Source organism: Aspergillus neoniger (genome assembly GCF_003184625.1).
Source record: "Aspergillus neoniger CBS 115656 unplaced genomic scaffold BO87scaffold_6, whole genome shotgun sequence".
NCBI lineage: Eukaryota > Fungi > Ascomycota > Eurotiomycetes > Eurotiales > Aspergillaceae > Aspergillus > Aspergillus neoniger.
In genome coordinates, this window is record NW_020291134.1 from 808048 (window position 1) to 824621 (window position 16574).

General features: G+C 45.0%; 3 protein-coding genes across 3 annotated transcripts; 1 reads left to right on the forward strand and 2 right to left on the reverse strand.

Moving 5' to 3' along the window:
- Positions 1–968: 968 nt before the first annotated feature.
- On the reverse strand, positions 969–3468 carry BO87DRAFT_450670 (uncharacterized protein; the record flags this gene model as incomplete). Its single annotated transcript, XM_025628427.1, has 5 exons — positions 969–1524; positions 1587–1766; positions 1826–2451; positions 2546–3010; positions 3403–3468. 5 exons carry the CDS (start codon positions 3466–3468, stop codon positions 969–971), a joined length of 1893 nt encoding a protein of 630 aa, XP_025482995.1.
- Positions 3469–5294: 1826 nt separating this feature from the next.
- On the forward strand, positions 5295–7457 carry BO87DRAFT_394482 (flavin-containing monooxygenase; the record flags this gene model as incomplete). Its single annotated transcript, XM_025625123.1, has 9 exons — positions 5295–5457; positions 5523–5930; positions 5983–6047; positions 6109–6328; positions 6379–6425; positions 6486–6826; positions 6906–7053; positions 7149–7256; positions 7320–7457. 9 exons carry the CDS (start codon positions 5295–5297, stop codon positions 7455–7457), a joined length of 1638 nt encoding a protein of 545 aa, XP_025482996.1.
- Positions 7458–8503: 1046 nt separating this feature from the next.
- BO87DRAFT_301268 (beta-mannosidase mndA) lies at positions 8504–11516 on the reverse strand (the record flags this gene model as incomplete). The annotated part of the gene is made up of 4 exons (XM_025619157.1): positions 8504–10803; positions 10856–11082; positions 11136–11216; positions 11329–11516. 4 exons carry the CDS (start codon positions 11514–11516, stop codon positions 8504–8506), a joined length of 2796 nt encoding a protein of 931 aa, XP_025482997.1.
- Positions 11517–16574: the final 5058 nt, after the last annotated feature.

Below are 16574 nucleotides of genomic sequence, written 5' to 3' on the forward strand. Positions count from 1 at the left end.
GACATCGCCCAGTTAATTTATACCTCCGTGCCTGGTGGCCGTGGAGTCCCGCCCTACAAAATTCCCCTAAAGCTTAGTGCCAAATGCACTTGCGGGATGTTCCGTTCTTCCAGCAGAGGAAATGATATTCCTCGTCGGTGTTCTCCAAGTGTCAGCCTTATGAAGCGGTCCTAACCGAAAAGTACGCTTAGTTCTGACTGAGTTTTGCTTTAGTTATTGCCTGTCCTCATTCAAGTGAGCCTTCACATTTCCAGTTTGCTTGCCGACAAAGACCTAGTGTATGTTACAGATCATTTCATATGGTTCCAGCCGAAACCAAGAGAGCGTTCCAATTGGTACTACCGCTTGAAGTAAGTTGCAGAACCAAGAATCTGCAATATTCAAAGATCAAGGAAGAACTGGCGTGGTCGGGATTCCAGAAGCGGAAGGACCGAGACTAGCCCTCCAACTGCCCGATCGCAATTACTTCACCTTAGAACAGGGGAATTAAAGAATCATGACTGTTTCACCTAGAACTACTCCGATGCCGTGTGACCCAATATGTAACCTTTGGGAATCACAATACCTCTTTGATTGATAATTAGTAGGTTGTCCGTAAGACTCCTGTAAGCGGGCATTCTTTGTTCTCGTGCTTTCAAGCTGTCGGATCTGGTTGCCATAGGGACTTTTAAACTGCTTCTGCCCTAATATCCCTCGCCGCAAGTGTCATTCTATCGGTAGTATATTCATCATACCGTGCTGTCATCTGGATTCTATGGCAGGTACCTCATAGTGAGTCGTGCTACTAGTGATTAGGATGTTTGCATGAGCTTGTGCATTCTGTGTTACTACCAATCTTGACTGAGACCTAGCTGAAACATTGTTTACTCCAGACTCTTCTATAGGTAACATTACTTCTCAAATGACGCCACAAGTATAACATCGAACCAGACCCATGCGAGATCATCCTGCCTACCGGCATTGGCATGTTACAAACCCTCCCCCCATGCGAATGGATTAGTATAATAATGCCCGATATAGTTGTTGAGCATGTCCCAACCCGCAAACGCCAACGCGCCCGTAACAGGAGTCATGCGCGCCTCATCACGAACCCAGTTTGCGAGACCTTCCCGCGCCCAGAGGGTGTAGAAAGCGCTCAATAGACCGTCAACTATTATTGCACGGGCAGTGATGAAACCCAGCATTACAATGGCTTGGGACTCGATGGGAAGGCAAAGCGACAGATGATAATGTAAAACACTAATCAGGTAAGTCCATTGCTGGGATGGTGAAAACCGACCGTGGTCGTGAAAGACGAATCGATCGATGAGTGTTTCCTGAGGAGAGCTGCGCAGTTTTGAGATTATGAATCTGAGAAGCGCTGTTGCTATCCCATCTCGGTCTGTATGGTGGTTTGATTTGGGCTTTCTGGCTTTCTCAAAGCCCGCCTCTATGGAGGAGCCTGAAGAAGCAAGAATTTTATCTAGGAGGGAGCGATCGGATACGCTGAGGTAGCGGGAATCTGGGTCCGAGTTTGGGGACGCACTGCTGTTTCTCTAACAAAGGCGGTTTTGGCGTCTGGGTGATCTGTAAATGAAGTATAGAACCGTGGTGTCAAAGTCTCGATTTTCAGGACGGGTCTAGGGTGGGATGTGGGGGGAATAGGAGAGTTGAACGTAAGGCGATCGAAGTTTATCGATCTTGGGGGTATGTACTCAATGCACAATGGAAATGTACAATGAGCCGCGAGTTGAGACAGGTATTCTCGAAAGAATAATTCCAAAGATCTGCCACACATGTAAGACGTTAGAAACATATATGCAGAACACAGGGAGATCTGACTAACCTCTCAACAATAGTTTCCTCTCGTGGATTTGTCCCAGGGTGGACCTCAGGTCTCTGGAGATATTTCAGATTGCCACGAAAGCGGACCCGCAAAGCTTCCTTGACAATGCGAGGCGCAGACAATGCTCCAACATGTGTCCAACGAGCAATAAAACGAGCAATATCCCAACCACTAGCCATCAAGGGATTGACGGGATCACCCCAAGAGGCGAGACGACTTGTGACTTTCACCTGCCCATCTGGGTTGTTGGAGCTCAAGGTGGACTGGAGGGATGGCCCTCTGAGAATGTCCACAGTCTTTGCAAGCATGTATCCTCCAACCTTTTCGAAAGGAGAATCAAAAATTACTTTATCCCAATACCCTTTGTAGTATTTTCTCTTCGAAGCAGGGGAGAGAGAGCAGAGAGATACCGTCTCGCCGGTCCCCTTGGCCGAGGCTATAATCGTCGATGGAAGATGTGGCGTCTCATCAACAGGCATGCCGTCTTCAGTCAAGCGGAAAAAAATGTTTCTCTTTTCGTAAAAAGAGTTGTTAATCTCCATAATCATTGCAGTCAACTCTCGCGTTGGTGAATAGATGTACCAGTACCTGATTGCGCTTTTCTGCCACCATAAAACCGCGGGACGCTGATCATGTAAGCGTATGGGAATTCCTGAGGGTTCTCGCCCTGACAAACTTAGTTTTGAGCTCCAAAAAGTGGAGGAAGGACTCAAATAGTACTAGATTATGTAGGAAGATATGCAACTTCTCTTCAAGTGTTCGGTCACCACTCCCAGGTTCAAGATAGTAAGCCGGGTCGATTGTAAACCAGCATTTCTCCAGAATGCTCTCCGACGTGGGCTGATTGTCAATAGAGATGAGGTTTCCAATCCGACCGCGAAACCCCACTGGAATCCCTATCATGAAGTAGTCATACCAGTAGTTGTATCGTTCAATTGCAGGAAACCTGCGTGCATGAGACAGCTTGGCTGGAAACATAAGAGGCCTGCCTAGGAAATCTGGTCTCACGTGAGGGTTGTGTACAATCAAGTGCTGGCTCAATAAGGCGGCAATAACCAGTCTAATAAATATGAATAGAATGCTAGACACCGCGAGGAAGATTAACAAGCCTAAGATCTCTCGCAATCCAACATCTGTCATCTTCGACATCAAATGCGCTGTAACGAACACCAAGTACGCAAAATTCTTAAAAAGGCATGATGCCACAAAAGATACCGACGAGATGCTGATTGAAAAGATTGTGATGGTCACAAGGGTCCTGATGCTAACTTGGTATAAATGCCGGATGTACTTAAACCCCTCCCCTCAAAGCCACCTATAGATCACGAAACTGAATCATTTTACCAGCCTTAGCCCGCCTCCTGACTTCCAGAAACATCAACATGCATACAACGTCCAAAAAGAAAGTCGGAAGTTTTGCAGTCGGGTATGTCACTGCCTCGCAGCTGGCATATTCATGTCATTCGGCTGGCAGAAGGGTGAAGTAGTACCGCTACTGGGCAGTCGGAATGATTCGTCTCATCCCATTTGCTACTAGGGTATGACAGCTGCATCCACCTAACTAGGGACGTACGCACGTCGGAAACTCCGAACATGCGGATGGGTAAGCAACTTTGAACATTCATGGATGCAAATGGATCCATCTCCGAGAAGGTTGGGTATTTCAGTATGGTCTTTCAGCATGGTCAGAAATGCCATTCCTCTCCGATGGAGGGGGCTGCAAAACATCTCATTGACAATACGAAATGAGCGATCAGTAACTGTGAGCAGCTGAATTCATTGTACTCATATCAAAAACTAAGACCAGCAGAGATGTCCAAAATGGTGAGGGAGATGTCCTACCTCGTACCTATGTTGTCTGTTTGCGAATCTCGACTAGGTCATGTCAACCACAGTGCCCTACGCGGAACCTTGCGTGTTGATGCGGTATTACTTTACGGTTATTTCACAGGCGATCCATGAAAGCAACTGAGCATTGCGGATGACGAAAGGCACGTACTACGGACATCGATCTCGGATGTCCATAGTAACTGGCATATGATGGGAAATATGAAACATGCAGGGTGTCGGGCAACGCGCACAGCGTAAACGACATGCATCATGCAGTCCACTGATTCAGGACACATTATCGACAGGTATGGTGATATAGACCGAAACAGTTATGTGCCCTGTCAAAACATGCGGATTATAAAAGGAAAGTCCTTGCGAGTCGGGCCTATGCAGTCAGCATCTGGGCTCCGCGGAGGATGAAAGCCCCGACGCGACGGCATAGTATCCGAGATTGTACTTAAGTATTTGCCGAAGACGAAAACCCTTAGTGCGTGCTGCGTCGAAAAGAATAGAGTATGATTTGCGGTTGGAGTCATACACAGAGTGGATTGGTCTCACCCCACTGAGCTTATTCTGGTGGCAACAACGACGTTGATCTCCACTGGTAGATCATTAATCAAGAAGTCACAAATCAAAATTTACACTCGATTTGACAATTATCCAAGCCATTACAATAACAACTCGGTTGATAATGTACACAAGATTTCGACCGGATACTCCGTCCTAGTGGTGTCCCTTGCTTGGCATTTGTCCTATCAACAGCACGCACCCAATCTGTGTCATCGGAATATTTTCCCCTCAATCATGACCGCAACTCTGATACAGGAGTATATAATTGGCAGATGACGCGGAGATGAACCCATAGTCAATATATTGTTGTCTCCTTACGGAATAGTGTCATCGGGATGGTGTGTAGTGGAGCGAGGGAGCGTTTGTGCCGATCTACTTGGTGCCCGCAGCAGAGCCCGATCGTGGGTTACGATGGAGGCTGCATCGGAGATATGACCTTGTCGCTTCAGCTGCCCCGCCATGCTAACATAACTTCGGTAAAAAGTAAGCATTTCTGATTCACGATCGATATGTGGAAGTAACTGAATGGGGTAAGAGTGGGCGTAGATCAATAGTGCTTGGAAAGCGTCTTACCCACCCTCCACTGTTCGTGCCCTTGTCGACATCATACAGATAAGACATTATTCTAATCAATTTATCATATGGTATCAGTTTTGTAAATGGTACCTGAGTGGACAAACGAATTAACTTCAACTATCACGTTTTGGGGGCCAACTGCGGTGTGATGTCGTGGCGCGCTCAGCAGTGGTCCCAGCCAGCCCAACTTGGTGGGCCAGCTGTAAGCAATAAGATAGTAGATACGGCTCCAAGAAACTTCGAGTTATTCCAAAAGAAGAAGGCGTATTGCGAACAGTGATGAGCGGTGTTGTGCAGTTGCTGAGATAATCTTATAATTTTCCTATATAGATCAATGTTTGACTGCCAGTACCACCATGATTTCATAGAGCCAAATCCCCAAAGGCTTTGATGTACCATACCTCCCATAATCCTCTCATAGAAAGGTCCCAAGCCCTAAACCCGCTCAACTGGTCCTTTCTTACCCCTCCAGCAGAGGAAGATTCTCCTTACCATGGCTTCCAGTGCCTTTCGTTCTTCCCCCAAGGTCATCATTATCGGGGCTGGCTTTTCCGGTATGGCGATGGCATGCCAACTTAGACGAGAGTTAAAGTGCGATGACTTTGTTATATATGACCGAGACGCTGGATTTGGTGGAACGTGGCTAGCAAACAAATGTACTATCAAATATACGCTCGTTTTTTACCAGCCGAAAACGCGGTCGCTGACATGAGCTTCTCAGACCCAGGGTGTGGAGTTGATATCCCGGCCGCGTTCTACAGCCTCTCCTTTGCGCCCAACCCAAATTTCTCGAACTTCTTTCCGAAGCGGGACGAGGTTCTACAATACATCAACAATGTGGTATTAGAGTACGAGCTGTCCCGTCACCTGGTCGGAAGTACAGAATGGGTAGGGGCATCCTGGCAGGAAGACGACAAGACCTGGATGGTCAGGTTGAGGAGTACTACTACTGAACAGGAATATGCACAACGGTGTAACGTGTTGATATCAGCAGTTGGGGCACTGACAAATCCGAATTCGCTGAATATTCCCGGCATCGATCGCTTCCAGGGAGATATTATTCACACGGCCAGGTGGGATCAAAACGTGTCTCTGCGGGACAAAAATGTAATCGTGCTTGGAAATGGAGGTAAGCTTCCTTTCTATTTGTGATTGTAGATTGCTCAACTGACCCTGTCCAGCCTCAGCAACACAGCTAGTACCAGCCGTAGCAGAAGATGTTCGGTCAATCACTCAATTTATGAGGGTTAGTTCCCTATTTCTATACCCTTGTAGGGTGACTTCGCTAATATATGATGCAAACTCAGTCAAAACAATATTTCCTCCCAGGAGGGTGTAACACCACCATCAGCCCTTTCTGGCAGACTATATTCCGCTACGTACCCGGTGTGCTTCTCGCTGTCAGATTTCTAATCTTTCTATACCTCGAAACATCGACACCCCAGTTCAACCTGACCAAGACTGGGGCGAAGATGCGAAGAGAAACTGCCGAAATAAGCGAGCGTTACATCAAAGAAAACGCACCAGGTGAGCCGAGTCCTGAAAGCTGTCTGAGGCATCCTGACCCAAACTTGAAGAAAAGTACTGGCCACTCCTACTGGCCGACTATCAAGTCGGTTGCAAGGTACGTACCTCGAGTAACTACGCACTACATGACATCCAGACTGATGATATCCCTATACAGCGAAGGGTATTCGACCACGACGGCTACATCTCAACATTAAACCGAGATAATGTCCGCCTTACCGACGATGAGGTCATCGCTCTTAACGAACGCTCAGTATCAACCAATTCAGGAGCAACATACCCTGCAGATGTTATCATGTTAGCCAACGGCTTCTCTCTAACCCAATATGACACCGAGCTGTGCGGTCGCCATGGTCGCAGTCGACAAGAATATTGGAAGGAATCCGGGCACATCAAGGCTTACGAAAGTATCGGCATGTCTGAGTTCCCTAACTTCTTCTACATTTTGGGTCCCAATTCAGGTCGCGGACATACATCTGCAATTTTCTCTATAGAGAAGTAAGTCGTTCCTCCGGACCAATGCTCTGGCCTACCAGAAATGGGGAATGGAGAGCAAAGCTTGCTAACCGTGAAACAGCTACACCGACCTCATCATCCGCATCATTAAACCGATAATAGCCGGATCAGCTGTGTCCGTAGAACCCGATATGTCGAGCGAAAAGGCATACAACCAGCGGTTGCAGGGAGCGTTGAAAAACACAGTGTTTAACAACACATGCCGCAGTGTAAGGAACTCCTACCTCAACTGGTTGTCCATCGCTGTTGATTCCGCCACTCTCCCATTGCGTTTCCAAGCATTAGCTAATCATGATCTATGTAGTGGTTTATCGATCCTAAAACCGGATGTAACTGGATGATATACCCCTGGAGCTCCTTCTACATGTGGTGGACGACGCATGTTGCAGGTCTCGACGGGTGGGTCTATGAGGTGAGTGTGCTGATCTTATCAGAGTTAAGCATATGGGGTATCTAACGCAATACGCATGCATAGTATCCCCAGACGAAAAAGATGTCCCAGAGCCCGGCTTTTGCTCTGTGTCTGCGCACCGTACTACCCACCTTTGTTGTCTGTCTAATTGTGGGAGCGTATACCTATCTTAAGGATTCATGCGGTGCGTTCGTTGTGTGAAATTACGCTTGCCTTTCTGTGGACTTTTGTGATGCACAGTTAGCTCTGTTTTATATAGGGCTAGACCGTCTGAGAAGCGTTTTATGTTTGACTTTTACATCGACATTCTTCCATATCAACGCTATTAGATACTTATATAGAAAAAGGCTGATTTCTCAAAAGATACTGAAAGTGCAGTACCGAGATGTATAAGCCATGTGTTGCTGCCTTGGATCGCTTATGCAAGGTTTGGATCAGGTGGTCATGTAGCTGTACATGATTGGCGCCCTGTCTTACTACTTTCGTCAGTTTGCGTCTAAGCTAGCAGAATCCCCAAAAGAAAGAAAGAGGAAAGTATTTTAAAATAATTACCCTCCCTAGGACAACTCAGCAATGATTAACTTTCTGCATGTGTGTGAAGAACGAATGGTAAATACAGATTGGCCTGGCTAGAGGAACTGATAATCGGCATAAAGGGTCGTCTAATACAACCCAGAAGCTACTCTTCAATAAGATATTACCTACGAGCAGAATAAGTTTTTACGGACTATCTGCCGGTGTCCATCCGCCGTGGGGCTCCAGGATCCCATTGCCTGTACTCAATCAGACATCCTGCCACGATCATGCTTAAACACATCCCCATGCAGATGATACGCCTCTTCCTTCTTTCAAGGAATCGGATTTTCAGTCGACAACGAAGTCCCGATGGACTCAAGCAATTGAATACAACTCTTGCGATAGAACACGTATACCGCAGGGTTCCATAGGAAATCCAGACCCGCAAGCGAAAGGATTTCCGTGGAAAAGGGCGAGGGGGCCTATTGTGCCCTAGGTGGATGTGTAGCTTGATCAATTTATAAATAAGCAGATCATGGACTTAGACTTATTGCTGACTTGACTTACTCTATGTTGACGAAGGTGATCAGGCTTGGTGAGTCGAGGGATTATCTTCCTCCTGGGAGGAAAACAGACATTCATGCAGATCGGAAGATAATTGAGAACAGAGAACAAGTCGTGAGGTGACATGTACATGCTTGGTATTGTGACTATGTGGATGTTGTTGATAATCAACTGTGAACCTTTTGATCCCAGAGACTCTGCACAGTGATGTTACGAGCCCATGCCCCGTTGGTCGTGTCTTCCAGAACATTGAACTCAATCTCTTTCTTCTCCCCTGGTACTAAGACGAACGCGTTCTCCTCGAAGTATCCCACCACACCCTCTGGGTAGTCGAGCCACGTGTACAGTGAGACACCGGATGTAGCTTCCACCGTGACAGTTTTCTTGTTCGCATTGTATCCCAGCTTAAGTCCAGGGTCAACAATCTTCAAATCCTTTGGCCAGGAAAGCGTAGCGTGATTCTCATGAGTGAAGTTGGTGGCCTGGTCTGAGTTCGGAAGACGTCCGTGAGCCGAGAGCGAGAGCAGAAGAACGGCATCCTTGGTATCCGGCAAGCCCAAAGAAGAAACATTTGTGCCATAGACACGAGTGGTGTTGAGCCCTCCAACAGTAAAGGGAACTGATTTCGGCGTGCCCGCATTACCCTCAATAGGGCGACCTGACAGGTCCAACCAGGTCAAGTCCACAGTACCTGCTGCAGGGCTCCACAGGTCGGAAGTAACATAGACGTCCAGTGATTCTGTAGTATAGTTCCAGAAAGGTGAGACAATAACAGGCTGATAGATATCTCTCATAACGTGGTGTAGAACCTTCCATCTGCCCCCGTACTCAATGCCTGCCCATGACGGCGCTTGCCAGATGTCTTCGAGCTGCCAATACAGAGAGCCAAGCTGTCGCTCAGGCAAGCCACTTCCCCGACGGTAGAACTGGATCTGGCTCTTGTACATATCTGCCTGGAAGAGCTGGGTGGCGTGGCACCAGGCGCTAAAGTTGGAGATATGGTCGGATTTACTCGGGATCGGGTAGTAGCTTACCACGCCCATGGTCATTTCGCCCATGCCAGTGGCCGAGTTCGCGTAGTTGTCTGTCATGAGGCCGCCCGCGGGATCGTGGTGGTTGCGGAGCATTACCACACTGCTGTTGAAGTAAAGATCCTCAGTGTCAATGGCTTGCTGCCATGTCTGAAGGCTGGGCATGCTGTGGAAGCCGAATTCGTTCGCAAAGCGGCCTACCGGATAGGAACCGTAGTCAAAAGCCACACTAGTGTCGTAGTCATAGTGGTCGGTGTCGCCGTAGTATGAGCCGGAGGTAGTGTTGTCGTAACGTTCAGCCATAGGGACAGGAGCAGAAAGATCAATGTAGAGGTACCCCTCAGTTGTGCTGCTAGGGGAGTACGAGATGGAGCGAGTGTTCTCATAGACCAGAGGTAAGAAGAGACTGATGTACATCTTCTCGTACTCTCCAACATAGTAGGAATATGAAGATGGGGCTGCATCTTTGACACGTGGGAGCATCAAAGATTCGATTTCATTTCCGCCAGCCCATAGAGCTAGGGAGGGATGGTGGTTCACTCGTCGAACATTGTATACTATCTCAGCAGCAACGTTCTCGAGAAAGGCGTCGTCGGAGGGATATAAGGCGTCACTAAACTCGAACTCACTCCACAAGAGGATACCCTTTTCATCGGCCAGATCATAGATGTAGTCATGAAGGTATGCGCCGGAGGACCACACACGGAGCATATTCTGGTTTCCTATCACAACAGCATCAAACAGCCGTGACATCTTCTCCTCTGTGACACGAGTCCAGAAACTGTCTGGTGGGATGAGGTTGGATCCCTTTGCATAGAACTCGTGACCGTTAACTTCGAAGTGCCAGTTTGCTCCAGGAGCAATTCCTTGTGCGCGCTGTGTCTCGGTAATATTGCGCTGGTTGAGGGAAATGGTGCGGAAGCCCGTCCGTTTGGTTACATTGGCCAGAGTCTGGTTTCCGCTACTATTGACGGTAATGGACACGTTGTAGAGGTTCTGATCGCCGAGACCTTGCGGCCACCACAACTTTGGAGTGAGCCCATCGAGAACGGTGACACCGGTTATGGAGTTGCCAGCCACAGTGACATTGTTCAAAGTACGTGAAGTAAGGATCGTGCCAGAGCGAGCGTCGCGCACTTCAATCGACATGGTCGGTTTTGCAGGAAGTGGACCCAGAATGTCGATGCTAGCGTTGACAACCCAAGGTTGGCTTTGGTCTGGCGGGAGGTAGTTAATTTGGCCCTTTCTGTATATATCTAAGTCTGTGTTCAGGACATAAGCGCTTTGCTTATTGTCTAGCTGAACGATATATGCAGGTTTCCACGGGCCTGCGGGCGCAAATGCTGGACCCCAATCCCAACCAAAGTCGGACTGCTCTTTGCGCATAAACCACCGGTTTGGATATTCATAAGTGAGCTGGACATCATCAGGCCATTCTACAAACAATTAGCATGGCCTGGCTTTGCTGGTCTCCCACATTCAACTTACTTTGCGAATTAGGATCTTGGGCGATAGCATCGACAATGTTCGGCGCGCTCCCAAAGTTGATGCTCAGAACAGGATCTCCTTTACAGGATCCTAGAGCGGTGGAAACATCGAACGCATACTGGCGAAATTGATTGTCCGTTGACGCAATCTGCTGACCACAAAACGAGATGGTTGCAAAAGTGTCGAGTCCGTCGAATACCAGCCACGTTGAGTCGTAATCATCCAGGCTATTGAGTTTTAGTGTTGACGTACTTAATGCATAGAACTAATTGCTACTCACAGGCCTTTGATGGGTTGACTGGTATAAGTCCAGTTGGCGGCGGCGATCCAGCGAAGATTGAAATCATTTAATCCATGGTATCTGCAACAATATTTAGTGTCTCATTCGGGTTCATCGCAGATCAAATCACTTACGGTTCATCTATTGGGTAGTCAGCAGATGTATAATAGAGGGACTTGATTTCCAACAGTACTTACCAATTACTCCGGCCCTTAGTAGATCCAAGTGAACCTGCGATGGGAATTCAGCAGGAACTGTCCGATTCAAGGCTCGACTACTGAGAGACCATTGCACACTGCTCAAATCTCGAACATGTTGACCCAGTGCTACAGGTAGGGTTGGTGCTAGTAGTGCCGCTGCTAATCCGATGCCGTGGCGCATGGTGTGCAGCTGGAAGAAAGGCGATTTGCACTGGAAAAGCAAGACCTAAATCCCTACTCAGCGAGGGATCATTGCAGGGTATAAATGCGACGGCAGAAGCTGTGAACGAGTTCAGTCCTATGCGTGCGATCCTTGCAGTGACACACCGAAGCAATGACTGAGTCAGTGGAGCAGGAGTGTGGAACGCATAGACGGGGATAAGTCCGTGATGAAAAAGGAAAGAGGACGATCTTATGGCACCACGGCGACCGGGATCAGGCAACAGAAGCAGAGCAAATTATGTCTTACGCTATGAGGAAAAGACAGGGATTGAATCGGCTAATTGCAAGGCAAGATCAATTAAGCTAACGCCATGAGGCCGGCGAAACGTCGGCGAGGGTACTGATCTGCAGCAAATGAGGGGTAGAGAAATATTAGTAGCTAAACCGGAGTGACATAGATTGGTTACATCTTGGCTCAAGCTAGGGTTCTGGCTCAGGAACGAACGGAATGCCGCGGACAGCCGGGGAAGGGGAACGATGAGGAAAGCAGTTACCCAGCGAGTGCCAGATCAGTAACACCTTTCTTTTATTCCCTATTTCAATTCCATCTGAGACCTTACTGTGATGAGCTTTCGCGTTCCTTATTTACCAGATCTTAGATTGTCCGCTCAAGGGCCCGATGGCACAACCCGCAGGTTTGGGCCTGTTCGGACCATCTCCGCATCGGCCTTTGCTCATAGGCCCCACCCGGACAACCCAGGTTAGCTTACAGCAATGAAGATACGACTAAAGGTCCCACTGTGTCCGCTCCCTTGTTGAGGTTCACGATTTATGAAGAATGACAGCGTCAGAATCCATACAGTATCTGTTGAGGCGCGTGATTACTAGCAAAGCAACGAAACAGCGAAAGCAAGCAAACGAACGCGAAAAAATGCAGCAAAAGTGTGAGTTGAATTAGTAGCTATCTAGGTGATCTAGTAAACAAAGCAAGAGGTCGTTTATGGGCGGCCTGAGCGCCTGGCACATGACTTCGCCTACTCCAACAGATGCCTCGACACGGCCCTCTAGGCGAAGAAGCATGCAGAGAGATATTAAATAAAGCCATAAGTATTTTCTAGATAGGCAATTTTCTGTATATTAAGTATCATTTCCTAGATGCTGTGGGGGGTAGCCAATCAGATCATCCCTAGTAGATTCCGGAAGACATGAAACTTCTCTTAATCCAGTGGTTTCATAAGGCCGTCTGCAGGATTGCTAGTGCCTGCAACATATTAGATCAATATAATATCTGATTTGATGAGATCTGCCATAAATAAGTAGCGGTTATCTAGCTATCTAGTAGACCGTGTATAAATACCATGGTTAAGAATTCATAACAAATTAGCAGCGTCAGTGAACAGGGATATCTTGCTATTATCTGATATTTTAAGATTAAATACCTGCACTAACTTCTTAACATATAGAACATCTTTAACAGCAGCATCGTACGCGCAGTATTTTACAACAGTAGAGGATAGTGCAACAATAGTTTACTTATTTAATAACTAGGTAATGGATCCTCCTGCATAAAAGATAATATATTCTTCTGCTAACTTATTATCTTCATAATCAGCATGAGCAGCATCTATATAAACTTCAATTCCTTTAATATGATTGACCGCCAGGGTGATTCTATAAAAAGTAATATTCTATAGATATCTGTATACATGCTTCAGGGCCTTTATATCTACTATAATTAAAACATATATATGCCTCTGCAGGCAGAATATAGCATGATATAAATCAAGTCTTATTTTAATGGTTAACCAATTCAATCTGTCTACAAGACTTTGGTATTTATTAACATCAACTTTCTTTATTAATATCACAGTGCAATCCATCTTTATATAGATAGATATCATGGGCACGGCAACACCCGAGCAGGATTATATGCCTGCAGCAGTAAGATATTTCTCTACATAAGTAGACTGCTTAAGTGAGATACTGCCTATCTTATAATCACATAGAATATTACAACCAAGCAGGACCTTCGGTTCACCTAGTTCCTTGAGTCCAAATACTTCATTAAGATAATATTTCACTGAGATTAAATCTGCCTGCTCAGGGCCAGTAATAGCAGAATTATCCACGTAGATAATAAGCCATGTCTTGTTATTTCTGTATATACATAGATTCTCTGGCAGGGGTTCAAAGCTGACTTCCTGTAACTTTTTATCAAAGATGCAGTGCTAAAGGTGCGCTGCCTGCCGCAGTCTGTAAAGAGCTATTTTAAGTAGGCATACTTATTCAGAAGGACCCTCATAGAATCCAGTTAGTTATTTCATATAAACCTGCTTATCTTCTATCTGAGCATGTAGATAGACAGATATAATATTATATTACTTCCAGCAGAGACCCTTTATTACTATATTAGTCATAAATATTTTAAGAGTAATCTCACTTGCTACCAGGGCAAAGGATTCAGTATAATTAATACTAGATATCTAGCAATTACCACAAACCACCCAGCGAGCATGAAATTATATGATAATACTCTCTATATTAACCTTCAGGTCAAACACCCATTTATCCAGGATCACATAAGCACTAGCAGGCCGGTCAACAACATTATATATTTTTATTAATTTAATCTTATTAATCTGTATAATCATGGCTGTCTTCTAGTACAGAGCAAGCAGTAATAAGATAGTCTCTGTATAGATATTTAGAATGACTACTTTATATTATTTCAGTACAGGCAAGAAAGATAGATTAGATTCCTGCTCCAGTGCAGCCACTTGTTTATTCCCTAGCCATGAAGGACTCTTTTCTTTTATAATATATTATAATCGCCTTGGAGCAGTAGCTTCAGTGTTCATAATAAGTAGTTCAGACTCAGTAAGACAGAAATCTTGCTTTGAATATTTAGTAAACAGTGCCTCGTAATCAGAGGGTTCCTCGATCAAGCAAATCAGATCATGTTCGGTAGGTTCAGCAGAGATTAATAAGGTCTGTATTCTTCCACGTACAGATTTGTTAGCAATGTCATTCTGTACAGAGAGATCCTTAGCAGAGTCTTTAGGGATATTAATCTTTGCAATTACTTCATGCAGAAGGGTGTTTTCAAAATTGATTGAAGTGCCTGTCTCCGGCATGATTAGATCCTTAGGAGTAGACATGGTAGTTACCCTACCGGGGTCTTCGTGGTTATTTCTGTATGTACGATTCTCATAGAAAGTCATGTTTCTTGATTTCTTCATCTTGTTTAAATCAGGATACCAAACTAGATACACATGGCTGTGATCCCTGTTAAATCTGATAAAGTAACCAGTCTCTGCACGGGAAGACATCTTTCTAAATATGATCCGGTTCTCTGTAGGTATGTATTAGTAGCAGCAGCACCCGAAAACGCGTAGGAAATCAAGCGAGACATCAGGATTTGGAAGGTTATAATATAACTAATATAGGTGAATAGGTGTTTATTTAATCTTACTTCCTGCGGGCACTAAGCAGTTCAGGATCTGCGCGGCAAGCCTCACAGTAAACAGCTAGAGATTAGCAGGTAGGCTAGAGTCAAGTATCATGACCCTGCTTATTTAATTAAGTAAACCATTATAGTGTTCTGCAAGACTATTTACTTCGGGTGTTCGAGGAGGCAATATAGTAATTTAAATTTCTTGATCTTCGTGATTCACCTATTCTTTAAAACAGTTGAATTCGCGGCTTCTGTTAAGATACCATACTGTTACATAGCAGCCAACCATATTCTTGTATTTGTTATTCATTCAAATGAGTTCTGTAGAAGTATTATTCTTCTGCTTCAGCATGGCTGTTTATACAAGATAGGTAGTATTATTGACTATGATTAGGAAGTATTTAAATCCTCTGTATCTGATTGGGGTTATTTACTGTATGTCAGTATACCACAGTTAGATAGGATCAGCGGTCTTTGGAATAGGGTTCCTGAATATTAATTATTTCACTTTCCCTAGGGAGCATGTCTCGCAGTAAAGGTCCTCATGGTATTTAAGTTCAATTTATTGATTTTTCATAGTGGAGGCAATCTTGTGGAATCCTGTATAATTATATTACTGGTGTAGGAGCAGGAGATCCACTACAGCGAGAGCTAATTCTGCATCCTCTATATACATAAAAAACATATTTTTATATGCTTGCAAATAGCCTATTATTTTATTATCCTGTTTCCTGCGTAGGGTCAGGTCCTTTGTATTCATGTATATTCTGAATTCCTTGCATAGGCGGTCTGCTGAAAGAAGGCTGTAGACAAGGTCCAGCTGGTAAAATACTTTGATCTTGATCTCGAGGTGTTTGTTATTTATAGATAAAAACAAGGTCTGGTAGCCAGCAGATTTAGTAATACTAATATATTTGTCAGATATTCTGTATTTGTAGAAGTTAGAGATATTAAGTTTATAATATTTATTAAGTAAGATATGGTCAGGGGTCAGATGCTGAGAGCTTCCTGTATTATAAATCCAGTGTAGAAAGGGGTCAGTGGTGCTTCTAACTGCCAGTTCTAAAAAATTTAAAATATATAAATTTTCATTATCTGACTTTATTTTATACAGAGTAATGTGTTGAGCAGGTATTTCTATTATCTGCCTTGCAGGTGCGGGTGCAGGTACTACTGCTTTAAAATTATCTTTAGAATCTGACTTCTTGCTGTGCTTGTTATTGCTTTCTTAGTAGAACCAAATATCTAAGATATACAGGATCTAACCCGCTAGACATGATTCAGGATTAATATACTAATATTTTAATGGTTTATAATCTTTTGATCTGTAATATCCGCAGCTGCTGTCAGTATTTACTGATCTTTTCTGTATCTTTGCAGTATGGTCCTTAGCAGAAACACCTTTTTCTGGGAATATAACTGCCTTCCACTGATCTTTGGTAGTATCAGGCTTGTTAGACAGATTCTGGTCTTTACCCTTACTAACAGCGGCAGTATTAAACTCTCTTATTTCAGATCTTTTACACTTCTCTAGGACACTCCTACACAGATCACGGAATTGCTCTTCTATATAGATTTAACCTGTGTTTTCTAGAATTAAGTATTCCACGGTCAACATCCATA